This window comes from Mesoplodon bidens (genome assembly GCF_964165515.1).
Source record: "Mesoplodon bidens genome assembly, chromosome: 2".
Classification (NCBI taxonomy): Eukaryota; Metazoa; Chordata; class Mammalia; order Artiodactyla; family Ziphiidae; genus Mesoplodon; species Mesoplodon bidens.
This window is the reverse complement of record NC_138177.1, coordinates 167,950,489-167,977,262: the sequence shown is the minus strand read 5'-3', so window position 1 is coordinate 167,977,262 and position 26,774 is coordinate 167,950,489. Positions and strand designations below refer to the sequence as shown.

The following is a 26,774-nucleotide window of genomic DNA, read 5'->3' as shown; positions in this document are numbered from 1 at the left end:
GTTGCGGAGCACAGGCTCCGGACGCGCAGGCTCAGCGGCCATGGCTCACGGGCCTAGCCGCTCCGCGGCATGTGGGATCTTCCCGGACCGGGGCACGAACCCGTGTCCCCTGCATCGGCAGACGTACTCTCAATCACTGCGCCACCAGGGAAGCCCTTAACCTTGTTTTTGATGCTTAGACTGGTTTATCCCTGTGAGCTTCACAATTTCATTTCCTGGTTTCACCCCTCCACAGCCTCCTCCCTGAAACAGCATTGACTTGTCTGTGTGGCCACAGCTGCTTGTTTCCCATCTTCATCTCTTTACTTGCCCTTGGCGAGTTGTTAGCAACACTGTCGACCTAAATAAACCTAGGAGGCAGTAATCAAGCAAAAAGAGTTCATTTGCGATCCAAGAATTACAGTTCAGGGCACACAGATTCAGGTGTCAAGTCGAGGGCTTTTAAAGGTGAAGAAGGGAAGTTTGCATCACAAGGGATTTTCATTGCAGTTGGAGGGAGAAGCTAGTCTTGGCTGAGCGTGACTGAGCGCTCAGGCCATCACTGGGGGGTGAGGGGGGCAGTCTGGTACTGTGACAAATGGCAAGCGTTCTTGCAGAGTCCTTAGAGTATTCATGGTTTGGCCTGGTTCAGAAGTTCATGGCTCCAGCCAGTGAGGACATATACAAGGTCCACCTCCTTAATGGCCTCCCAGCCCCATTTCATTTTTATTTATTTTTAAGTTTATTTTTATTTATTTTTTATTTTTGGCTGCATTGGGTCTTCATTGCTGCACACAGGCTTTCTCTACTTGCGGCGAGCAGGGGCTACTCTTCGTTGCAGTGCACGGGCTTCTCACTGCGGTGGCTTCTCTTGTTGCGGAGCGTGGACTCTAGGCATGTGGGCTTCAGTAGTTGTGGCATGCAGGCTCAGTAGCTGTGGCACGCGGGCTTTCGTAGTTGTGGCTCACTCGCGGGCTCTAGAGTGCAGGCTCAGTAGTTGTGGCGCTCGGGCTTAGTTGCTCTGTGGCATGTGGGATCTTCCCGGACCAGTGCTCGAACCCGTGTCCCCTGCATTGTCAGGCGGATTCTTAACCACTGCGCCACCAGGGAAGCCCCCCAGCCCCATTTTAAAACCCTGACTTAAATGACTCCATTTTATGTCACATTTCACAGCACATTCTCCAGCAGCCTTGTGGATTCAGTCTCATCAGAGGACAGCTTGGTATCTCTGGGTAATAATAATGTAGTGGCTATCAGTTATAGGTTGAACCATAAGAAACTACCACTTTGGTAGGTCAAAACTGGTTGGATATTGGCAATTTCTATGGTTCACCCTAATTCTTAGTTACTGAGTTAAGTGTTTCTACCAAATGATCTCAAGAAGTTCATACACCAGCTCTGACAGAGGGGCACCGTCATCCCAACTAGCAGAAGAGAGCAGAACCAAGGCTTAGTGAAGCAGATCTCAGCAGCCTGCCTACTCTGAACCTGCAGCTGTCCTCTGAACAGCCCCCGCTCAGGTCTCCATTTCTGCACAGTTCCTGGGGCCTGTTTCCAGCTCTCCCCTGTCTCCCACTAAGGTGTTAAAGCAGCTTTGAAGTGTTTTTGGAGCAGCAACCAGAGTCTTTTTGTCTCCTACCTGCCGAAGGCAGTTCCTGCAAAATCACTGCCACTTATCACTTTGTAACAATTTACTCATTAGCGTAGGTAAACTGAGTTATTAGGCAGAGTGCCTCCCTGGCCCCAAGTTCTTTGCCTCCCATGAGGTTGAGGTCCTTGCTTTCAATCCTTAGGAGCCACACGTAGTGAAGGGCTTCCTTTGAGGTCCTCAAACTTGCCCCTCTAAGGAAACACTGTGTATTTCCTCACACTTTCTTTTCATTGACATCTAAAACTTAAAACTTTTGATTACAAGTTTAAATATTCACAAAGTATGTAATTCCTGACACATTTAAATTCTTTTTTTTTTAACTCTTACACATACTTAACTAAAGCCCCCAGAATATAAAGACCACTTTATCCCTACCATCAGACTTCTGAAAAGACTCTTCTTGAACAGTTGGAAAGTTTACATCATTCCTTTTCCTTCTTGAATTTCTATTTCCCTTCCATTTCCCCACAGAATTTTATCCCCAAATTGTGTCAGCTTAAAGAAAAACACACAACCTAAGAGTTGTGACTTAAGTTTTTTTCAGACCTTACTGAGGACTATAGCCTGGGAGACAGACGCTCAGTAGCTCTGAGGAAGCTGTTCTGAAGAGGTTGAGGGGGAAAGCAGTTTATACGTATGTGATTTTTGGCTAAGAAATACATGCGGTAAAGTATACGTCTCGGTCAAAGATTAATGCTGGTCACAGAGAACAGATATCTCAAGTTAATGATTTAGTGCTTTTTTTTATGTGTGGGAAGATGCAAGAATCTGGGTTCATTCAAATTCTTCCTGAGATGTGCATCTAACTATCTAAGGGGCCTGCTTGTCCAAGCACAGAGCACCCTGTCATTGTCTTAATTTCCGTTCAGAGTGTACTGTTGGTCATCGACTACAACAAATTACAGCTTAATCCTTGCAGAATTGGGTGGTGAGCAAAAACACTCTTGTTCTTCTTTGTTTATATGTGTCTGTCTTTCAAGACTTAAAATTTTTATGGACACCTATCATACTTCTCTACAAGAAAGAATGTAGAGTATGTAACCAAATTTCTTTTTTAAAATTTCCTTTGATATAAGGTTCATAGGTATTGATTCAATACAGAATTTTTTATACAATTGAATAAAAGCAATTGATTAATGCAGTATAAATTTTTATCATCATTATTGAACAAAAATAACTTTGTGTTAGAAAAATGTATCTGAAAAGATTTGGACTTGATTTTCAATATTCAACGTAAATATTATTAATTGGTAGAATGAGATAGAGTTTAGCATCAATCCTATTGCAAGCTTTGGTTTTTGTGGCTAGAAGTGCTGAGGCTCTTCATGTACCCCGAATGGAAGAAGTATTGTTACAGCAGTATCACTGAATTCTTTCAACTCCTTCCAAGTTATGTGCTAAAAATCACGTAGTGATAAACTAGTTTTATTGACCTATCAGCTAACAGTATGATTAAGACCTCATTCATTTTTGTTCAAAGCAACGTACTAGACACACTTAATTTAGAACAGGATTTGGTTTTGCTTTTACAGTTTCCGTGAAGTTTACCAAAAAAGCATGATCAATTATGCCGGTCGCTTTTTTCACTTAGAGGCACATTGGGTTAATCTCATATATCCAGAAAGGATTGGGGAAATTGAAATATTATTAATTTTACTACACCTTTGCCCTTACTATATTGTAATACATATATGTGTACATATATTTTAACTGTAGAATATAATGCAAATATTTACTATATTTGTACATGTATTTATCCCTTGCTTGAATATATTTTTGTCAAAACTTAGAACTGTAGGTGTAACCTAATTAACAAAGCTAGTCTTTATCGTACAAACATCAGTTAAATCAGACTTTCTGATTTCAGTATATCTTAACAAGGGCCAAGTTATCCCATTCTGATATCTGTCATGGCTTACAGGAATACGTATGAGAGAGGGAGAGAAAACAGTTCCTAGAATGGGCATTTATCACTAAAGAAATCTCCCAGGAAACAAAATTTCAAAATTCCCCTGGGTTTCTTAGTGGTTTTACAACCTGGGGCAATGTACCAGAGTAAGATTCCACATGAGTGAAGGACAAGCCTTTCTTTGATAAAGTGGGAGGAAGCTACAGAGAAAAGTAAGAAAGGGGAACAATAAGAAGCTAGCAAAGGGCACAGATGGAAATGAGGATATGGTGATTGAATCCCTTAAAACTGTCAGTCTCAGGCTTCCCAGGTGGCGAAGTGGTTGAGAGTCCGCCTGCCGATGCAGGGGACACAGGATCGTGCACCGGTCCGGGAAGATCCCACATGCCGCGGAGTGGCTGGGCCTGTGAGCCATGGCCGGTGAGCCTGCGCGTCCGGAGCCTGTGCTCCGCAACAGGAGAGGCCACAACAGTGAGAGGCCCGTGTACCGCAAAAAAAAAAAAAAAAAAAAATTAATTCAAAATTAAAAAATTAATTCAAAGACCTAAATCTAAGAACTAAAACTATAAAACTCTTGGAAAGAAACATAGGTACAAATTTTTGTGACCTTGGATTAGACAACAATTTTTTAAAATGATGACACCAAAAACCATACAAGAAACAAAAGAAAAAAATAGATAAATTTAACTTAATCAAAATTAAAAACTTTTGTTCATCAAAGCACACTGTCAAGAAAGTAAACTATAACCCTTAAAGTAGGAGAAAATATTTGCAAATCGTATATCTGACAAGGGTTTAGTATCCAGACATATAAAGAAATCTTACAACTCAATAATAAAAAGACAACTCAATTTAAAAATAAGCAAAGCGTTGCACAACATTGAAAATGTACTAAATGCCACTGAATTGTATACTTTAAGATGATTAATAGTCAACTTTATTATATGTGAATTTTTTTAAATAGGCCAAGGATTTGAATAAACAGTTCTCCAAAGAAGATAACAAATGGCCAATATATACCTAAAAAGATGCTCAACATCATTAGTCATTAGGGAAATGCAAATCAAAACCACAATTAGATACCACTTCACACTCTTTAGAATGGCTGTCGTAATTTTTTTTTTTTTTTAAGGAAAATAACAAGTGTTGGCAATGATGTGGAGAAATGAGAACCCTTGATTGGTGGGAATGTAATTTGGTGTAGCCACTATAGAAAACAGTTTGGCAGTTCCTCAAAAAGTTAAACATAGAGTTACTATATGACTGAGCAATTCCACTCCTAGTGGAATATACCCAAGAGAACTGAAAACATATGTTCATACAAAAAGATGTACACAAATGTTCATAGCAACATTCATGATAGACAAAAAGTGGAAATAATTTACATGTAACTGATGAACAGATAAACAAAATATGGTATATCCATATAATGGAATATTATTTGGCCATCATAAAGAATGAAGTACTGGTTCATATGAACTGGTTCTTAAGGTTCATATGAACCTTAAGAACATTATGCTAAGTGAAGGAAGCCAGTCGCAAAAGACCATATATTGTAGAGTTCCATTTATATGAAATGTCCAGAATAGGCAAATCCATAGAGACAGTGAGTAGACTAGTGGTTGCCAGGAAATGAGGGGAGGGGAAACAGGGAATGAATGCTAGTGGGTTTGGGATTTCTTTGAGGAATGACAGAAATGTTCTGGATTTAGATATCGGTATGGCACAACTTGATGAAATCTGGACGTTTTCAAGATTATGTGGCAACTCTGGCTGTTCGGTGGTTAGGACTTGTGCAGCCAAAAAAAAAAGAAAAAAAAAAAGATTATGTGGCAACTCCGGAAATCAGATCCACACCCGGCCTCCTGTTTGTTGTTGCTGCTTGTTGTGGTTTCTTATTGTTTGCTTGTTTAGTGATTTTTCTCAGCTTTTTTTGTAAAGTCTGTGTTTTCTGTTGTGTGTGGCCTATCCAGGTCTGTGTCTGTTAGCTTGGTGGTCAGTTTTGTTTTGATAGTTTCGTTAAATGCCTAGAGACAAAAAAAGGAAAAAAAAAAAAAAAACCTCTCCCAGTCTTTGCAGACTGGCTCTGTGCTGGGGCACTAATCCATCGTTTACCAGTCTATTTACAGCTCTGCCTTAACTTTTATTTGCTGCTCTGCCCAGCCTGAAGGCCACCTGAGGTGAAGGCTTAGCATCTTCTCAAGTGTTTTTGGAACACGCATCCAGCCCTGGGTATATGAATAGTCTTGATTACCCAGGATACACCGGAGCTTTTAAAAGCCCTCTCTCTCTCCACCCTGCACCCCCATATCTTCTTTCCCAACCTCTTCCTGCTCAGGCTTTTCCTTCTGTGTATTGTTCATCCCAGTGCTGTCCCTTGCCTCAGGATGCTGCAGCCAATACTTGTGACTTTACATTCTTTCAGCAAAAGCATCCCGGAAGCTGCCCCCCCCACCCAGCCCTGGTACTGCTCCAAGTCAGGCAAAACAAAGGCAAGCCCTTGTGCTGTTCCTTCAGGGAGCTGCCAGACAGGTTGGAATCCACAACCTCAATTTTTTTTTTAATTTTAATTTTATATTGGAGTATAGTTGATTAACAGTGTTTTGTTAGTTTCAAGTGTACAGCAAAGTGATTCAGTTATACATATACAGGCACCTATTCTTCTTCAAATTCTTTTCCCATTTAGGTTATTACAGAGTATTGAGCAGAGTTCCCTGTGCTATACAGTAGGTCCTTGTTGGTTATCTATTTTAAATCACAACCACAATTTTTTATTTATTTATTTATTTTTTGCGGTATGCGGGCCTCTCACTATTGTGACCTCCCCCGCTGCGGACGCACAGGCTCAGCGGCCATGGCTCACGGGCCTAGCCGCTCCGCGGCATGTGGGATCCTCCCGGACCGGGGCACGAACCCGTGTCCCCTGCATCGGCAGGCAGACTCTCAACCACTGCACCACCAGGGAAGCCCAGGAGGAGACTGGCAAAGGAAGAGTTGGGAAAGTCCGTGCTGGGAAGAGAGGATTCCTTTTTGGTTAAAATGATGCATTCCTTTGGTGTTTAGCGGGGTAATGCTGGAGGGTGTGTTGAGGACATAACATAGTATGGTGTAAATGCTGGGCCGTGTACGCTTTGACCCAGCAGTCCCACTTCTAAGAATTTATCCCAAGGGCATAATGCACAAAAATGCATGAACTAGGATGTTTGATCACAGCATTGTTTTTAAAAAAGGAAATAGCCTAAGTATCCAATAATACAGAAGCAATGATAGAAAATATGGCACATCCAAATGGTGAGTTATTTTGACATTTATTAAAAATGGTGAATTAGATAAGCCTATCAAGAGAATGTATTTATAATATCTTAGGTAAAGGAACAGGTTATAAAACAAATTATAATATTATTTTTATAAAAATAAATTAACATTGCCATTGACATCAAAATTCATGGACAGAAAAAATTTTTTACAAAAACCAAAATGTTTGCAGTAACTATCTCTGGGGGTTTTAGAGTGACAGGTGGCTTTTTATCTTTTTTGCGTTATTGTTCTTTTCATTTATATTTCCTAATTATTCTACAGTGAATATACATTCGGTAATCATTGTATAAAGTTTTAAAAAAAAATGCCGTGCTAAGGAATCTGAACCTCATTCTTAAGGTGACGTAAATTAAATTTTTATAAATTAAATAATTAAAAGTGCCCTAAGCAACTTTGCCACTTAAAAGAGTCTCATTGAGACCCCTCTGGGAACAGGAAGACTCCATTGATTAGATGGCAAATAGTACCCCTGCCTGTGTTTTTCTTGTAAATTCTGATTTCTGAACATTGCTTTTCTGCGCAAGACCATACCAAGTCAATACATTAAGGGGACTGGAAGAGCAGATTTAGGCCTTATCAAGTCCTTGTGACTGGAGGACAAAGGATGGTGCTTTCTGGTAGTGTCCCATTGCAGGCCGTGTTCTGTAAACCAGCAAGGCAGCCAGAGTAAACTCAGGTAGAAAAATTCCAATAGAGTGTGTGTGTGTGGGGGGGGGGGGGCGTGGCTTTGTGATGAATGTTGTTGGTTTTGTTTTGGGACAACAAACAGTTGGATTCAAATGTGTCCTGGGGCCCTTTGGCTTAGGCCCAGCTCATGTCTGCTCCTGTGAACTTTCCTTACAGGAAAACTTGATCGGTGCCCTCTTGGCGATTTTCGGACACCTTGTGGTCAGCATTGCGCTTAACCTCCAGGTACGTTTCAGTCACCAGCACTGCCTGGGGCAGAGATACAGTCGACAGCCAGGGTATCTGGTGCAGGCCCGGCTGCCTCCTCTCTGGGGGACATTGCCTATTCCATCCCAGGGCTGAGACAATACCTTTTAGGTTGTTCCAGAATCTCTCTTGATTCTTTGCCCCCGCTTCATCCCCCATCCCCCCTCAACTATGAAGGCAGTGCTCTCCATTACTTAAAAGTCTCTGGGGGGGTGCCTTGGAGCAGCTGCTGTGTACGCCCTGCCCCATAACTCCTTGGCCTAGTTGAGCTCACAGGCAGCTGTGGTTTAGAGCCAGTTGACGACACCATGGGAACTGGCCCCACTGGCTGCAGGTGCAGCTGGGAAGCCAGCTGTGTGTGTTGGGTGCTAGTGGCGGTTGTTAATGCCCCGGGGCAGCCTTCAACCAGTGGGGGTTGGGAGTCAGTGGATAAATGCTCCAGGCCCCCGTCCTTGGGTAGGATGGTTCTGAGGGGAGTTCACAGGGTTTCTCAGAGGGGCTGAGCCCCAGTTGCCCAAAGCACTAACTCACCGTGAAAGCACCCTTCACTGGTCCTCTTCCCTTCCCTGTCTCACTTTCCCACTCCCTGACTTATGCTTCCTGGAATCACCTCCCAAATCAACTCCCTGCTCCCCAGCCCTTGTTTCAGGGACTGCTTCTGGGAAACCCAGTCCAAGACTTGACACCTGCCAGCAGGACAAATCCCACAGCACGCTGGCCAACGCTTTCCCCCAGCGCTGCACAGCTTCCAGCTTCGGCGAGCCGCTCTGCCCCTCTGGAGCAGGCACATGAACACTCTGCTTCCACATACACACACGTGTGTGTTTCTGTGTGTTTCCGAGGCTGCATGGTCTCTTAGCTCCTTATGTGGTTCCCTCTCTTCTCTCTGCAGACCAGCACCTCTGCTTATGCATCTGCTTCTGTGCAGCCCTCATCAAGATCCTCCCCACATGGCAGCCTTGACCCTCTAAGTCAACATGCCTTTCTGGCTTTCCTTAGTCACTGCCTCAGGGTCTGTGTCCCAAGTTCACATGTCCAGAACCAGGAATATTGTCCATTCTTGGGCCAAGTATCCACCCGAGGGAGGACAGGGTCCACTAGCACCCACAGGGCTGCCCAGCAGAGCAGCCAGCATCTCTACAGAAAGGAGTGTATCCAAGTGGGCACACTGAACACGGGGACTCCTGGGCATTGCTATTAGAAGGAAAAGTCAACCCAAGGGCCAGGCTAAAGTGGGGGTCCTTAGATCATGGCCCACCCCAGCCTGCTCGTTGCCTGTGATGTGCATCAGAAATGCACATTTCCAGGCCTCACCCACATCTCCCCACTGAGGATGAGGCCCAGGCACGTGTATTTTTTCAGAGCTTCCCAGGGAATTTAAGGCTTCCCAGCCAATGTGAGAACTACCGTCTCAGGATAGCAACCTACGATTTAGATCACTACTGCTTTACTCCTCTCCGAGTCAGAACTCCAAAAACACTTGACAGGTCTCCCCAAACTATTTTTAAACGTGGGGAGTGGATTTAGGATTCATGCATCTTAGCATCCTGTTCCCGGAGGTCTGGACAAATCGCATTCTTTCCCGGATTTCTAGAAATACTGTCACGTCCGCCTCGCGGGCTCCAAGGACCCTAGGGCCTATTTCAAGACCAAGACGTGGTGGCTGGGCCTGTTCCTGATGCTGCTGGGTGAGCTGGGCGTGTTTGCCTCCTACGCCTTCGCCCCGCTCTCGCTGATTGTGCCCCTCAGCGCCGTCTCCGTGATAGGTAAGACCCAGCTCCCACCCCGCCCCTCCCTTGGGACTTGCCCACCTCTGTGAGCAGGTCACCGCCAGGATCAAAGAGACTCACCAAACCAGCTTTTACTTTGCTAATAATACCTAACACTTACACAGGGCTTCATACTCAGCAGGACTTGCTCTAAGCACTTTACAGATAGTGATTCTTCTAATCCTCCTGGCAGCCTTTTGAGGGAGATACTGTTATTATCCCCATTTTACAGATGAGGAAACTGAGGCACAGAGTGGTGAAATTACTTTCCCCAAATCACACAGCTAGCGAGAAGCAGGGCTGGGATGCAGACTGGCTGTCTGCCTCCAGAATCTGTTTAAGGTTTGGAAAGTTTATCAGTATTGCTTTTTATTTCTACTGCAGAAGGAAGATAAACCTTGACACATTCATCCTAACACTGTCAAGATAAACTAAGCTTTCAGAGTTCAGGTATTTCACACCTCTAAGAAATGCACATTCAGCTTATTCTCTGATCTTTTTACATCAACTGATACCATTTTTAAAACATCACTAACTTTCTCATCTGCCATTTTTCTATGATTTCTGTAATCACTGAACCAGTGTTTCAGAACGTTTGAACCAACTGGAAGACAAAGGAGCTTTAATGTCCATGAAGTCACAAATAAAATAGAATTAGAAAAAAAATTCTTTTCTTCTTAAGTAAAAGATGTTAGTAGATTAGTGAACAATAGTTTTTTGTACATAGGAGCAGGGACAGTGAACTTGCTTTGAAATGTTTCCTTCCATCCTGCTGGCAAGCATTACAGTGCCGAGAAGCTCTTCTCTGCTCTTAAAGGAGAAAATCCTGCTCTGAGTCTTAATCCTCCTGGAATTAAGAGGGCCTCTTCAATACCAAGGATGGCATATGCATGGCATTTATATGCCCCTGCAGTACCCAAGGCAGATATCACTAATCAATCATAGTGAGCCTGGATGGGCCCTCAGAATTCTCAGAGCTTCAGGCAGTCATTACCAATTACTAGGAGTTGGCAGAGGAGCGGTAATCTATTTGCTTTCCCTGATCCTATTTATTGAAAGCCCCTCTTTTTCTTGACCAAGTTTGGTAAACAGGCAGCGCAGCCTACAAGATGACTGAGGTCCTCAGGCATGCTGTGTTCTTTCCCACCCAGTATCGTTTCAAAATACCATTTGAGTGCCTTTAGTTGAGGCAAGTTGTCTGCCGTAGTCTCAGCTTCTCTCTACTGTTTTACATCTGGCCCGCTTTCTACATCTGTGTTGTTGCCCAGCCCCAATAGGTATTTAGGTTTGTCCTCTGCCCATTGCTCATCTATCCAAAGGGCTCTCAGAACCTTTACTGACAATGAGGAATATGTGACTGAATGACTAAGTGCTTTAAATCTTAGCCGTTGAATTTTAATAAGGATCAAATAACCAAATTCTTAAAAATGGGCTGAATTATAATGATGGGACTTCACATATCATCTGCTAGAAATTAAGGGGCTCTTAGAGTTTCTTAAGTCACCAAGTGAAAAATAATATTAAAAATAAATATTAAAATAATAATCACCATTTATTGGGTACCTATTACTTATTAGTCACTGTTCCAGGTACTTTAATAATAATAACTCAGTTATTGAGCATGTACTAAGTGATTTGCATATATTATCTCATTTAATTACCCCTATGACTCTGAGAAGTAGGTATTTTCAGTGATGTGCTGATAAACCAACTCAAGAGAATGAGAGAAGAAGAAAAAAGAAAGAGGAGGTGGAGGGAGGGAGGGAAGAAGGGAAGGGACAGAAAAGTGGAAGAAAAAGAAGACCTGATTTTTAATGTTTCTGATGTAAAGGGTGTACATACCCACACTGTCGCTGATTCCGAGCTACCAATGGTTTCCTGACTATTAACCCTCAGCAAGCTGGTGAAGGCTGGATCCAGCACACGATTTCAGAGACTAGGAGACTGACTCTCAGGTGAAGTGACCTACCCAGGTTACCCAGCCAGAGGAGGCACACCTGAGATAGTAACCCAGGTCTGTTCACGGTGCATGCCAGCCCCGTCCTTTAGGACAGTCACAAGAAAGTTTGAGTGCATCTGCAAACGTGGAAGAGTCAGGGAGTGAAAAGAAAAGAACCAGGGGGGAAATGTCAGAGGTAGGCATTGCCTTCTGAAGGAGCAAGAGCCCTGGCCTCCAACAGTCCTACGTTTGAGCCCAGCCTTTCCTTGCCAGCTGCATGGTCTTGAGTGGGTCCGTTCCCTCTCTCAGCTTCAGTGTCCCCATTTTCCACATGGAATCATAACAGTGCCCACCTCAAAGAGCAAAAACGCCAGAAATAACTTGTGTAAGTTGCCTGTCACACAGCAAGTATTCAACCCCCGGTGGTCCTTGTAGGAAATCCTCAGGGAGGCTCAGAGAGGAGCCTCTGTTTCTAATAACAAGAGACTGAGCTCTTGGGAGCATGCGTGAGAGCTTAGGCAAGCTCCAGTGCAGATGAGCCAACCCAGAGGGCACTGGCGAAGGGACTCCATTTGACTGATGCAGCCTCAATGCTCTTCTCCCTGTGCTTTTTTTGTTTTATAGCCAGCGCCATCATAGGAATCATATTCATCAAAGAAAAATGGAAACCTAAAGACTTTCTGAGTAAGTTCGTGGATTGGAGCTCTGTTCTTAATTTTATGCTTGTGCTTTTTTTTCATTGTGAAACCAGCTCACCCCAACGTAGAGATCGTTTGTCTCCTGCTCCCCAGTGTGCTTCTGTATCCCACCCTCATCAGGCTCCTGAGAGCTGGGTTTTTTAATCAGTGGTTCCCAAACTTGGCTACACATCAGAACCATCTGTGCAACTTTTTAAAATGGGCTTTCATTTATTCCATTCAATCCATATTTATTGAACATCTATTGCTGGGATTTTAGGAGGCCCAGGAAAAGGTACCCTCTTTCCCTAACTGAGTTTTAAAACAGTGAGAACTAAACAAGGAAGTCAAACACAGGAGATCAGAAGTTATGCTTTATTACTAATAAAAGCTAGATTAGAACATGCAGCCACATGAACTTGCTTACACTCTCCCCCCAATGCACTCCAGCCCACAGCTAGACCTTGGGCCAGGCTCCCAAGGAAATATTTGGGTTTTCAGAATGGAACACTTATCTGGAATTACTGCCATACATATCCTGGGGCAGAGAAGGGAGAAAAAAAGATCAAAGCCTGAGTGTTTAAATTATTTCGATAGATTAACTCCATTTCAGTCGAGAAATGCAGACCAATGGGGCAAGAGACAGAAGTGTCGGTCCATTGGAGCTTCCTCCACATAGAAACCCAAGGAGTGGGGAAGAAGTTACCTATTGAGTGCCACCCTCTGTTGTTGGTGCTGGAGATATAGCAGTAGGACAGTGAGGATCCTACTCTCATGGAGGTTACCGTCTAATGTATATGTGTGTTGGAGGGGAGAATATACAGTAAACAAGTTAACTATATAACTAACTAAATAAAATAATTCTAGATCTTATCGAGTGCTTCAGAGAAAATAGAATGCTTTTTGTTGCGGCACTGGGGTGTTTTTCCTAGACTGGTCAGGGTTAGACTCTCTGAAGAGGTGGGGCCCAGACCAAACTGATACTAAGGAGACTACCAATGCCAAAGCCTGTGGGCAGTGTTCCATGTAGAAGGAGCAGCAGGTGCAAAGGCCCTGAGGCAGGAATAAGCTTGGTGTGTCCGGTATCAGTAAGGCCAGTGTAGCTGGAGGGTGATGAGTAAAGGAGGAAGCCGGGCATGAGAACAAGGAGGCATGGAGGAACTGGATGATGTAGGGGCTTACAAGCCACACTAAGGAGTAAAGGAGTGACATGATGGTGGGTCCAGACTCTACCCTCAGAGACTTTAAATCTGGGCTTGGGCCTGGGCATTTGCATTCTCATAAAGCTCCCCAGGGTGAAGTATATTAGTCTGCAACTTGCTTTGAAATGTATCCAAAAATAACCTGGCTTGATGAATGAGTGGAGGGATGAAGAAAATGGATCGCGATATGGGATACAGCAAGTATAATAAAATGTCAATTTAGAATCTAGGTGGTGGGACTATGGGTGCTTACTATTAAAGATTTTTTTTAATATAAATTTATTTTTATTTATTTGTTTTTGGCTGTGTTGGGTCTTCGTTGCTGTGCATGGGCTTTCTCTAGTTGCGGTGAGCGGGCTTCTTATTGCAGTGGCTTCTCTTGTTGTGGAGCACGGGCTCTAGGCACGCAGCCTTCAGTAGTTGTGGCACGCGGGGTCAGTAATTGTAGCTCGCAGGCTCTAGAGCGGAGCGCAGGCTTAGTAGTTGCGGTGAGCGGGCTTCTTATTGCAGTGGCTTCTCTTGTTGTGGAGCACGGGCTCTAGGCACGCAGCCTTCAGTAGTTGTGGCACGCGGGGTCAGTAATTGTAGCTCGCAGGCTGTAGAGCGGAGCGCAGGCTTAGTAGTTGCGGTGAGCGGGCTTCTTATTGCAGTGGCTTCTCTTGTTGTGGAGCACGGGCTCTAGGCATGCAGCCTTCAGTAGTTGTGGCACGCGGGGTCAGTAATTGTAGCTCGCAGGCTGTAGAGCGGGGCGCAGGCTTAGTAGTTGTGGTGCACGGGCTTAATTGCTTCACAGTGTGTGGGATCTTCCAAGACCAGGGCTCAAACCCATGTCCCCTGCATTGGCAAGCGGATTCTTAACCACTGCACCACCAGGGAAGTCCTTGTGTCTGAAAGTTTTTAAACACAAAATGTCAGGGAGAAGAAGCTCCCAAGATGCTGCAGACACACAGCCACATTTGGGAACCACTGTTCTGAATCATTGGTGTAGAGTAACAGCAAGATTGGGCCAGGAGGTGGAAAAACAAAAGAATCTTACACTGAAAAAAGCAGAATTACTGCTCAGCAAACAATGACGCCACAAAGACCAAAAGACTCAGAATGATTTGTAGTAATTCTGCTGGGGGAGAGGTGGGGCTGGGCTGGTTCTGAGATCAGTGTAGAGATTTATGTCCCTTCCAGGGTCATGCTAGGTAGTCCTGGAATGAGAGGCATGCCCTATGTGAATTAGAAAAAGATGCCCCTCTGGGCATCTATAGTTCTGTGGGCAAATGCCTTGGTGAGCAGAGCATGGGCTAGATTTTAGCCCTCTTCACTGCCCTTGTGCAGTGAGCAACCTGCACAACTGTACCTGGCTGCCCTGCTTAGAGTTCTATTAAGTTCAGCAAACATTCACCCAGTGCTAGACCTTTGCTGGACAACGCAGGCACATTGATGAGTAAGACCTGTCCCTGCCTACGGAGAACTTAAGACAATAGACTTGCACAGAACTTACCATGTTGAGTTTAACCATGGTTCATTCATTCACTGAGCAATTGAACAACTGGTTTTTGAACACCTTTTGAGGCCTGGAATGAAAATAAAGGACATTTAATATGGTATCACATTTCCTCGAGATAGTGAAATGAAACAGGTAGAGTTAATTCTATCACAGAAAAATCCAGAAGCCTGTGGTCACAATATGTGCAGCTCAGACCTCACAGCCCTTTTCAGCTTGCATGGGGCTGGGCTCACTCAACTTCAACCAGTTGAAAGTTGGTGAAAACCAACTTTTCACCAACCCCACAGGGTTCAACTGGAGTGTGAGAGGACCCTGGGGAAGAGTCAGGAGACCCTGGGCCTGCACCCAGGAGCATGCCTCCTGGGCCACCAACAATATCTGACAGGTCTGTGGAGTAGAACGTTGATAGCATTTAGATAGTTCCCTTGGGAGTAGGTTAAATAGCCAGTTGGGAGAGGCTGAGACAGTTTTTCAAAGGCATACCGTAGGCTCTGAAGGTTTGCTTTTGAGGTTTTTTTTCTTTTTTGTTTTTATCTAGCCCATCTAGCTTTAGAATGTTCCTTGTAAAATGCATATTGAAACCAGAGTGCAATACCAGAACGGCTAAAATGAAGAAAAAATATGCAGTTTTGCTCATACGCTACTGGTGGGAGTATAAATTGGTACAGCCACTTTGGAAAACCATTCGACAGTACCTACTAAACTGGACATCTACATCTCCCGTGACCCAGGAATTCCACTCCTAGTTTTGTACCCAATAGAACTACATGCATATGTTTTCCAAATGACATGCACAAGAATGTTTGTAGCAACGTGATTTGTTATAACCCAAGACTAGAGACTACTTAAATGCCTATCAAGAGTAGAAATGATAAATTGTATCCTATTCACACATGGACCACCGTACAGCAGTGAGAATGAAGAAGCTACCACCACATGCCAGGATACAGATGAATCTCACAAACATAGTCTTGCATGAACCCAGACACAAGAAAACGTACTGTACGAATCCATTGATATAAAGTACAAACCCAGGCAAATGGTCAGTGCTGGTAGGAGTCAAAGTGTTGGCCTGGGGGTGGGGGCTAGTGATTGGAAGGGGACACGAGTGGGGATTTGGGGGTCCTACGAATGTTCCCTTTCTCAACCTGGGTGCTGGTTACATGGGTGATTTCACTTTGTAAGAATTCACTGAGCACTTTTTTGTATGCATGCTATCTTATTAAAAAAAATTTTTAACACTAAATGTATCTTAGAAAAATGACATTCAGGGGACTTCCCTGGCAGCCCAGTGGTTAAGACACCACATTTCCTCTGCAGGGGGCACGGGTTCGATTGCTGGTGGGAGAACCAAGTTCCTGTATGCCTTGAGGCACGGCCAAAAAAGTAGAAAAAAAAATGACATTCATGAAGATACTCTATTTTTTTTCAAGTAAAGAAAAACCCCAAATTCAAGCAATAGCAGGTCCCCATATGTTACCCCAAAGACACATGTTAGCCTGGGGTGGGCGCTTGCAGTAAGCCCTGTGATGGCCTCCCCCTCCCTGCAGGGCGCTACATCTTATCCTTTGTTGGCTGCGGTCTGGCCATCGTGGGCACCTACTTGCTGGTGACATTCGCACCCAACAGTCACGAGAAGATGACAGGCGAGAACATCATCAGACATCTTGTGAGCTGGCCTTTTCTCCTGTACATGGTAAGAGAAGCCTCCGGTCCTTCCACCTGAGATGGTGGGGGTGGGGATGGAGTCTTAGAAACCAGAAACCCAAATTCCCAGCAAGACGGGGTTCATGGGAATCATGATGTATTTCACAGCGCCGAACACCACACTCGCAGAGAGCACGTAGTTCCTGGGGAAGTGCTTTTTTTCACTTGTGTCCTGAGTAATGTCTAAAACTGCATGTATAGTATGATAACTTGATTTTTTTAGAGGTATTTGTAGGTCTGTACATTACCTGTAAAAGATTGGATAGAAAAACAAACTCCATCAATAGTTGTCTCTGGGAGATGGAATTATGATTGTGTTTTTATTTCACCTTCGTCTTTACATATTGTCCAAAATTTCTATAGTGAGCATTTAAAACTGTTATGGTAAGAAAAAAAGTTAAAATTTTCAACAGTTAAAGAATGTTTTTTTTTTTTTTTGCCCGCTATCACACAGCTGATAGAAGCTGATAGAAACACGGGAGACACTGCAGACTTTATCTCCTAAACCCCCAACCAGAACTAATCAAGGTTACAAATAGATTACAATTAGTCAATTGTAAATTGATTACAAATAGACTAATCAAGGAAAACATCTAAGGTATTTGGTAAAGCATATTCCTGCTCCCCCTGCACCATGTTAAACACTTTTTTTTTTTTTTTTTTTGCGGTACGCGGGCCTCTCACTGCTGTGGCCTCTCCCGCTGCGGAGCACAGGCTCCGGACGCACAGGCTCAGCGGCCATGGCTCACGGGCCCAGCCGCTCCGCGGCATGTGGGATCTTCCCGGACTGGGGCACGAACCCGTGTCCCCTGCATCGGCAGGCGGACTCTCAACCACTGCGCCACCAGGGAAGCCCCATGTTAAACACTTTTTAATGTATTATCTATCAACAAAAATAACCAGTAAACAAGGAGTTTTATTTGAGCCAAACTGAGGACTATAGCCTGGGAGACAGCCTCTCAAATAACTCCGAGGAACTGCTCTGGAGAAGCGTGGTTTTCAGCACAGTTTTATATCTTCTCAGGTCAAAGAACATTAAACAAGTCAGGGATACATTCCTTAAAGGTATAAAACAACAACAACAAAAACCAGATCAGCATGTACACAGCAAGTCGGTTTGTCCTTGGTACCTGGGAAGGGAATCTTATCATCGCAGGGGTACTAGCATTGGCATCCCATGAAGGGAGGCATTTAATATTTATTCTTAATGTGAACATTCTTTACTTCTGGTCAGTGTACCCTTTTCTTTAATAATTAAAGCAGGTGTACAATGTATGTTTGAAAGGCCACAAATAGGCCATTTTAGTTAACATAATTTTTTTTTTAATTTCTCCATTTTAATCTTTTTTTTTTCCATATTTATTTATTTATTTATTTACTTGGTTGCACCAGGTCTTAGTTGCGGCAGGCGGGCTCATTAGTTGTGGCATGCAAACTGTAAGTTGAGGCATGCGTGTGGGATCTAGTTCCCTGACCAGGGATCGAACCCCGGTCCCCTGCATTGGGAGCTTGGAGTCTCATCCACTGCACCACCAGGGAAGTCCCTGTTAGCATAAAATCTGAGTTAAATCATGTATAAGCCAGAATGACTTCCCTAGACCTCAATGTGTGAAAATTTTGTTTCATCACATCTCAGACTCCCTCGATCGTCCTATAACATAGGTGTTTTTCTCCCCATTTTATGGATGAGAAAACTGGATCTCAGTGTTAGCAAACTTGTTCAGAGTCCCGTGAGAGCCGAGCTGGACCTGAAGCCTGCCTGCCTGCCTGGCCTCATGTGTCACCACAGCCTGCTAACGAAAGTGTTCACTGTTTTGCCTTGACTCAAGCAGCCTGGGCCTGCTATAGAGGCCCCGAATGTCCTTTTTCCTCAGATTGCCCATGAGGCAGATGATAGATTCCCCCAAGGTTAGGGCTGTGTCATCTTCCTAGCGCCAGCCAGCCCCAGCGTTGACCTGTAGGCGTGGAGAAGTGTCTGCCGGGCATAGCCAGAGACCCACCTCTTCAGGAAAAGCTTAACTCCAGAACACAGGCTTCTCTTTCAGAGAGTCCTGGGCTCGAGTCCATTACATACTGTGTAGCTGTAACCAACGCACTTAGCCGCGTGCTCTGCCCCCTTCTCTGTACGTTAACTGGCGGGGTCACTGGACACGGGGTGGCTCTCAGGTCCACCCAGCACGTGACAGATGCTCAGTGACCAATTCAGTTTGGCTTCCTCCATCGTCACTGTGAGGCAGTGCTGCCAGCTGGAAAGATTTGGCCAAATCAAATTCAATAAAAATTTATTGAGTGTCTGCTATGTGCCAGACACTGTGGGTATAAAAGCTAAACGAGACAGGCTGACAGAGCTCATGGTCCATCCGGAAGCACCAACACATATACAGCCATCTCACGATAGAACGTCAAGTGCTCTCCCAGCGTGCGTTTAAGCATCATGAAGAATGGTGGGGAGATCGGCCACTCCCAGCCCCCTGCCCAAATGTACGCACATCAGTTGGGAACGTTGATGAGTAACCGTACATCTGCTTTATGGCATATTTTGCAACAATTAAAGATAATGATGACGACTTCATAAAACATGAAAATTGTTTACGGTAACTAACAACGGCCCAGCACAAAACTGTGCTTTGACTGTGATGACAAGTAGATAAAATACGTATTCACTGTGACAAAGACAGGAAGAAATAGGAAAATGTGCGCAGCTGTGTTTTATGGTCTCTAATTCTGAGGATTTTTTTTTTTTTTTTTTTTGCTATATGCGGGCCTCTCACTGCTATGGCCTCTCCCGTTGCGGAGCACAGGCTCCGGACGCGCAGGCTCAGTGGCCACGGCTCACGGGCCCAGCTGCTCCGCGGCGCGTGGGATCTTCCGGGACCGGGGCCCGAACCCGTGTCCCCTGCATCGGCAGGTGGACTCTCAACCACTGCGCCACCAGGGAAGCCCAATTCTGAGGAATTTAACAATTTTTTTCTTTTTAAAATGCCCATTAATGTTTCTGCATTGGTTTTTATGATAAATGAACTTCGGTAGGAGGTTGGGATAGGCAAACAGAGCTGAGCCATTGCTTTAGTTTTGCTGGGGGCTGGGGCTGTCTTCACTCCTTGGGAAAGTATTGTCAAATGTCTGGACCTTTAAGGAATAGAAAGGACAAGCTGTTGCTGCAAAGGCGGGGAACTTCTCAAACTTCAGAGTTTTCAAACTTGCTGTTGTCTAGTAAGATTCTACTGATGGAGCAGCTTCTGAACACCAGGCACTGGGCCCGCATCTGCAGGCAGTGTAGCCTAGTGGGAAAGCGCATGGGCCCTGGAGCCAGACTATCCGGGTTCAAATCCCAGCTCTGCCATTTGCTAGCTTGAGATTCTTCATAGAATTATTATGCTGATTTAGTGAGTTGAGTAAAGATAAAATGCCTAGAATAGAGCCTGGCAGATTTATGAGTTCATTAAGTATAAGCTGTGATTATCACCCTCTAAGTTAAGAACTCTTATCCCTGTTTCACAAAGGAGGTAACTGAGGTTTAGAGAACTTAAAGTGACCTGGCTAAGGTCACACAACTAGTTTAGAAGGAGATCCAAGCTCATAACTGGGCCTCCCTGACTCCAGAAGTCCTCTTTTTTCGACTCTACCAAGCTGCACGCAGTGGAGGCTTGGTTAGCAGGCAAGTGGTATATATACTTCTATACTTAACCAAAGAGCTCTTCTCCTCACCAAACAAGCAACTCCCTCTTTGACCAATTCCCAGTTTTAGTGGGGGTTACCATGGAACAGTGAAATGGGACACCAGCTCAGCCTGATGAATCTTGACCATCCAAGACAGGGTGGACCTGAGGCCAGCACAGCACCCTCAGAGCCTCACCACGAGATGAACTGCTCCTCAGTATTGGGAGGAGAGAGATTCAGCATTCCCTGCTTTCCTGCAGGATATGTATCAGCGGTTTGGGAGATACTGGATGTTTCAATTTCCTTTCTACTCTGAGGGCCTGTGACTGATGCAATCAGCAGCATATACTCCAGCCCAGCCCTCCAGGCTCTCTTGGTCTTGCCTGTGGCCCCCGCTGACCTCCCCCCATCCCCTTGCTGCTCTCTGTAGCTCGTGGAGATCATCCTCTTCTGCTTGCTGCTGTACTTCTACAAGGAGAGGAATGCCAACAACATTGTTGTGATTCTCCTCTTGGTGGCGTTACTTGGTAAGTGAGGGTCCTGGGGATTGAGTTTTGCCACCACTAAGTAGCACCAGAAGGAAATGTGGGTTTTGTTTACTGAGCTGTGACATCTGGACCCAGGAGCTGCTGGAGGCCGGCTCAGGCTGGTCCCTCTGCATTGGCGGCTGCAGGAGCTGGGTCCCTGCTAACCGGACGCAGGCCTTGTCAGTTCCATTGCGCTGCTGACGGCATTTGGTGTTCTTGCTCAAATACCGTGTCTCCTAAGTGCCAGGAGCGGTGCTGAAACTGGCTAGAGCAGTGAGCCAGACAGACACCCGTCGCCTCAGGGTGCCACCCACTCGAGAGGGAGGAAAGGACAGTAAACGAGTTGACAAATACATAGATAGTATAAGTTTGGGCAGTGACAATTACAATGACGAAGAAGAAAGCAGAGTAAGGGTAGGGGTGGGGGGTTAAGAGGTTATTTCAGAGAAGTCAGGGGTGGAACAGGTTCCAACAAGTAGGCCCCTAAGGGTCCGTGTAAGACCTATCAGAGGTTAAGACTTAATTCTGGATTCAAAGGCAAGAATTGATTTTGATTCTGCTCTCTTTTGTTTTTTTTCTTTGAAAGGCATGGGAGCAATGGGGGAAATGGCTCCTAAATCAGATTGGGGCAAGGCTTTAACCCCACATAGAGTTAGATTTACTAAGTAGAGCTGTGAGAAGCACCCCTTTTTCCTGGAGAGGGAGAGGTGGGTGCGGCCCTGCCACTACCTCCTAGTGACTGTCCCTGTGTCAGTCACACTGTCCTCTAAAAATGGGCCTAAGAGAACACCCAGATCTCGGGGGGAGAGGCGATTAAATGAGATGAGCACCGGTCCCCAGTGTGTGTTGTTTCCTCTGTCCTTCTGACAACAAGCCCCCATTCCAGCGACAGGCCATAAAACACACAGATATGTCATCATAGGACAGGGTTCCACTTTTTTTGTAACAGCTTTACTGAGATATAGTTTACATACCGTAAAGCTCACCTGTTTATACAATTCAGTGATTTTTAATATATTCATAGAGGATGTTACCATCATCATAATCGAATTTCAGAACATTTTTGTCACCCCAAAAAGAAACCCTGTGCCCACTAGCAGTCACTCCCCATTTTTCCATCCTCCCAGGCCCTGGCCAATCACTAATCTACTTTCTGTCCCTGTGGATTTGCCTTTCTGGACGTATTACATAAACGGAATCATACACCATGTGGCTGTTTGTCCCTGGCCTCTTTCACTGAGCATCATGTTGTAGAGGTTCATTCCTGTTGCAGCATGACTCAGTGGTCCATTCCTTGATGATTTTGTTTGCAAAGTGCATTGGAAGATCATGGTCCCAAAACGTTCTCTCCTGGTGAGTTGGAAGGTCAGAAGGTTCTGAGGCACGTTGGCCTTTCTGCCCCCCTCCCCATCAACAAGGACAGCCTGGAGAAAGTGCTTGTCATAACTGCCTGCCAATGTTTGAAAACTGTCGTCTAAGTAGCTGAGGGGCCCAGAAGCCGCTGTGTCTCTTGGGCTGTTGGCAGGAGAAGGCAAAGTGAGCAGACGCTGAGAAAAATAGGAAAGCAAAGCATCTCAGCCAGAACAAGGAACTTCATTTGTACCATACTTGGGAGTTCCTTTTAATTCCTGCTCTGGCAGGGGGATCCAACAGTTTAGAGTCAGAAGTCGTTTCTGCAGCACTGGGTAAAGCAGTGGTCTCCATAGTGAGGTGGGTGTATGGGAAGAAAAAATATTAGAACTGGTATTTATTTTTATCTCCACCTTTTAAGTATATTTCCTACACATGTTTTATGATGTATATACCATATAAGCACAGTGTTACATGACTATAATTTTAAAATAAATAAATGTATATATATATTTGAAAAGTATATACATATGCATAGGGGTATGCATTCCAAAACATGTGGAGACCTCTGGTCTAAAGAAATGTTTTTAAAAATACCAGTGAGTAAGCATTTTAAAAGACCAAAAAAACAACACAAAAAACTCCTGAGCTCTGTACACACCACATTTTTCTTGTGATTGCCGTGAGAATGATACTCAAAAGAAGTTCATTTATACATTCGATTGTTTTGACCTTTCATTGTGTTCCAGACACAGTGTTGCCACTCTGGAGTTCTGAGTGAACTCACTACCCTTTCTTGGTAGAGTTTAGAAGGGCGTTTGGAAATACCCTTCCGGGTTTTGCTTTCCTCTCTGCTTTCATGGGAGGGTACAAAAGAACCAATGCCAATAGGATCTTCTCACTGTGTAAATCACTGGCTGGGCTCTGCCCGTGTTCCCTGCATCTTGGTCACTTTGTCCTTTGAGTTTGTAAACTGTTCCCCCCGCCGTGTCTCTGAGGCTCCCACCCCACACATCCTTGTTAACCTTCTGCAGGCTCAATGACCGTGGTGACAGTGAAGGCTGTGGCCGGGATGCTCGTCTTGTCCATACAGGGGAACCTGCAGCTCGACTATCCCATCTTCTACGTGATGTTCGTGTGCATGGTGGCAACTGCTATCTATCAAGCCGCGTGAGTTGCAGATTCTTTTCCTGCTGGGCTTCCCCACAAAGGTCTCTTCCAGCTTCTGGGCCCGATTCCAATTGTTTTTGAAGCTGTAGGGCAGGTAGAACATTCAAATATTCTGTCGCCAGGATCTGGCATCCACTGTGGAGAGAGAGGGGTCGCTAATTTGCTGAGTTATCACATGGAGGGGTGCCGTGCCGCTTGAAAAGCCTGGAGTGGATGTATTTTTCCCTCTGCCTCAAAATGTGAGAACCACGCAATCAGAGGCAGCCTCGATTCCCATCTGGACCAAGGCAGGTGCCCACTTCCGGGGCCTCAGAAGAAGCTGTGCCGTCCCCGTGAGGCACCTATTTGTCTGCCCGGTGGAAGAGAGAAAGTTGTCTCCAACTTTCTTGTCCTCAAGAAATCTTTCCAAGTAGAAGAGCAAGGTGATGGTTTCTGCCTCAGGAGCAGCAGTTCTGAGGGTAGGCCTGGGCCTTGCTCACGTCAGAGATCCGGTGCCCAGCAGGGGGCCTGGGTGAGCATGTGACAAACCTGCGTGGGAACGGAGGGTGGACAGTGCAGGTTTCAGTGTGGTGCATGGGGCCGGTTCACCCTGGACAGGTCAGGCCCTGGACTCCAGCCGCTGGGGCTCACCATCCACCAGCGGTGCCTCCGGGGAACATAGCGGTGACCGCTGCCACCCGGGTGCCCAGTGTAAGCTGTGCCCTCACTGCCTTCACAGGAACTTGAATTCATTTGGTCCCCACGACAATGACATCATCCTCATTTTGCATGTAAGGAACTGCTGCGAGAGGCCAGGAACTGGCGGAGCTGAGACTGGAACCCCGGCGTCTGCCTCCCTCCCCGCCCCGCGCCCCTCACCCCTCTGCTCTAGGCCTGCTCCTCAGCTTCTCCAAGACACAGATTCCCCATCTGAATAGCAACAGCCCCTACCAACAGAATCGCAGCAGGCTCTAGTAGGATACAGGGCAACGTCCAGTAAATAGTAGCTTCTTTTGTGATTTTTATTACTATTATTATGCTGATTATGATTATGCTTAGTCCTCCTACAATGATTCTGGTCATCACCCCTGAGCCCCTGTCCAATGCAAGGCTCTGTGCTGTGCCCTCCAGGGCTTACAAAGATGATCAGGTGCCCCGCCCTCCTCGGGAAGCTTCTCACTCACACATCACACATTCATCGAGGCCTGCTGTGTACCGGGCCCGTGCTGGGCCTTCCACGCACAGAGACATGAGCGATAGTCACTGAACTCAAGGTGCTCACAGCCCTGGTCCGGGGACAGCCAGGTAAACAGACAATTACAGTTGGTTGGGAAGTGTGTTATGGTGTAAGGAACTTTGCGACAACAACCAAAATGCTATGCAGAGCATGGACAAAGAATATATTTCTAAATGATGGAGTGTTTATCCTAGGTGGAGAGATTAGGAGTGACTCTAATTTACTCTCTCTTTTTCCTATATTTATTGCAGTGAGAGTTGAATTAAGAAGAAAATTTGTTTAAAAGAATAATGACAACACGAGGCAGGACGTGATAAGCGCTACAGGAGTTTCTTGGAGTGTTAAGGGCCCAGGAATGGCTTTTTAGTGGGTAGGGGATGCAGGGGACACAGAGGTGAGGAGAAGGGCACTGCGGTGATAAGAACTATGTGGTCAGAGGTGCTGGACAGGGAGAGGGATGGGCCTCAGGCTGTGTGTCCAGAGGAAGAATAGGAGCGAAGCGTGGACCCCAGCCCAGGAGACACACAAGGCTGGCATCCTTATAATCCCAAGGAATATTCCTTCACGCCTCATCTTCATATTTTCAGACCAAGCCTGCGGTCATCGGCTTTCACCTCGGCCTTTCGACATCCCCACATCCCACTGACCAGAGTGCTTTTGTGTTGAAGGTTTTTAGGTCAAGCCTCACAGATGTATGACTCCTCTCTGATTGCCAGTGTGGGCTACATTCTATCCACTACCGTGGCTATCACAGCAGGTAAGGGTGTGGTCGCTAGATTTCTGTCTTCTACCTTGACAGCAGGGACATTACCCCAGTGTGGAGGGAAGGGGCGCTGCCTCTGTCAGAAGGCCAGTTCTGCTGACTTGTTCTGCCTGTCACAGTTGTAGATGGTTTTGTGGGGAAAGCGCAGGACTGAGAGCCAGAGAGGCCTAGGTTTGCACCCCAGCACAGACACGGAGCTGTGTAGCTCTGGGAAGATCACTTCACCTCTCTGAGCCTCAGTTCCACATTCATAACATGGGAATAATAATACTTTCCTCCTAGAATTGAAATATGTATAGTCCAAACGTCCCCTACTTTGTACTGCTTGTGTCAGGTTTCTTTAACAGTTTTTACCATCATCTGCTAACTCCACAGCCTCCACTGGCCAAGTGACCACACATATCTTCTGTATAATTTTTAGAGATCATGAGTATATACATAACACGTGCCCAGTAAGTGATCATCATCATTATTACATTCCCCTTTTCTTCTACTCCACCCCTATATGTTTTTTCTTTTTCTTTCTGAGGTGGCTTCAGAGGCTGCAAGCATGTCTCTATGTGTCTGTGTATGTGTGTGTATGTGTGTCGGTTCTTTTGTTTGTTTGTTTTTAAATGGCAATGGTGACTAAGATTTTCAGAGTAAAAAGACCAGTAAGAACCAGTGTGCCTCCCTTTGAGGAAGGCCCAGCCGGAAAGCCATATATTTCGCACTGCACTTTGGACGAGTGGTGCGCCCAAACTGGTGTTCACAGAGGTTAGAACAAGAGGGCACACAGCCTGCCAGGGCCTGTGCCATGAGCGGGACCAGGGATTGAGTGGGGCTTGACCCAGAGCAGCCAGAAAGCTAACCTCATGCAGAGGTATGAGTCATGGTCAACAGCTTCGGTCCAGGCAAGATTGAAAGGGATGGAAACACTGTGGTTGAGTCCACAGTCAGGCAGGGAATCAGGAGCTCTGGGCAGGGTCGGGGTGGTGGGGTGTGAAGTGGGTCCAGACAGACGCTGGCTGCAGGGTGAGGGCGGCAGGCCTGTGGCACTGCCACACTGCAGGGTGTGACATCTGCCAGTCTCATGAGGTTAGAAAGCTCCGGCGGCTTAACCACGAAGCCTTGGTTTTCCATCTTAAGAAAGATGGGGGGAAAATGTGGTACATATATACAGTGGAATATTACTCAGCCATAAAAAAGAACGAAATAATGCCATTTGCAGCAACGTGAATGGACCTAGAGATTGTCATACTGAGTGAAGTTAAGTCAGTGAAAGACAAATATCATATGATATCACTTACATGTGGAATCTAAATAAAAGGTACAAATGAACTTATCTACAAAATAGAAATAGAGTTACATATATAGAAAGCAAACTTGTGGTTACAAGGGGTTAAAGGGGAGGGGAGGAATAAATTGGGAGATTGGGATTGGCATATACACACTACTATATATAAAATAGGTAACTAATAAGGACCTACTGTATAGCATAGGCAACTCTACTCAGTACTCTGTAAT

General features: G+C 45.3%; 1 protein-coding gene across 6 annotated transcripts in view; it reads left to right on the top strand.

Annotated features, from left to right (window-relative positions):
- The window catches only part of NIPAL3 (NIPA like domain containing 3), a 45,882-nt gene that overhangs the window by 8,006 nt on the left and 11,102 nt on the right, over positions 1-26,774 (top strand). For all 6 annotated transcript variants that reach the window (XM_081220607.1, XM_081220603.1, XM_081220602.1 and 3 more), the window contains 7 exons: positions 7,701-7,769; positions 9,385-9,556; positions 12,123-12,182; positions 16,426-16,571; positions 20,673-20,769; positions 23,154-23,289; positions 25,174-25,262. In XM_081220607.1, coding sequence (XP_081076733.1) covers positions 7,701-7,769; positions 9,385-9,556; positions 12,123-12,182; positions 16,426-16,571; positions 20,673-20,769; positions 23,154-23,289; positions 25,174-25,262 — 769 coding nt within the window. The remainder of the gene's footprint in view (positions 1-7,700; positions 7,770-9,384; positions 9,557-12,122; positions 12,183-16,425; positions 16,572-20,672; positions 20,770-23,153; positions 23,290-25,173; positions 25,263-26,774) is intronic.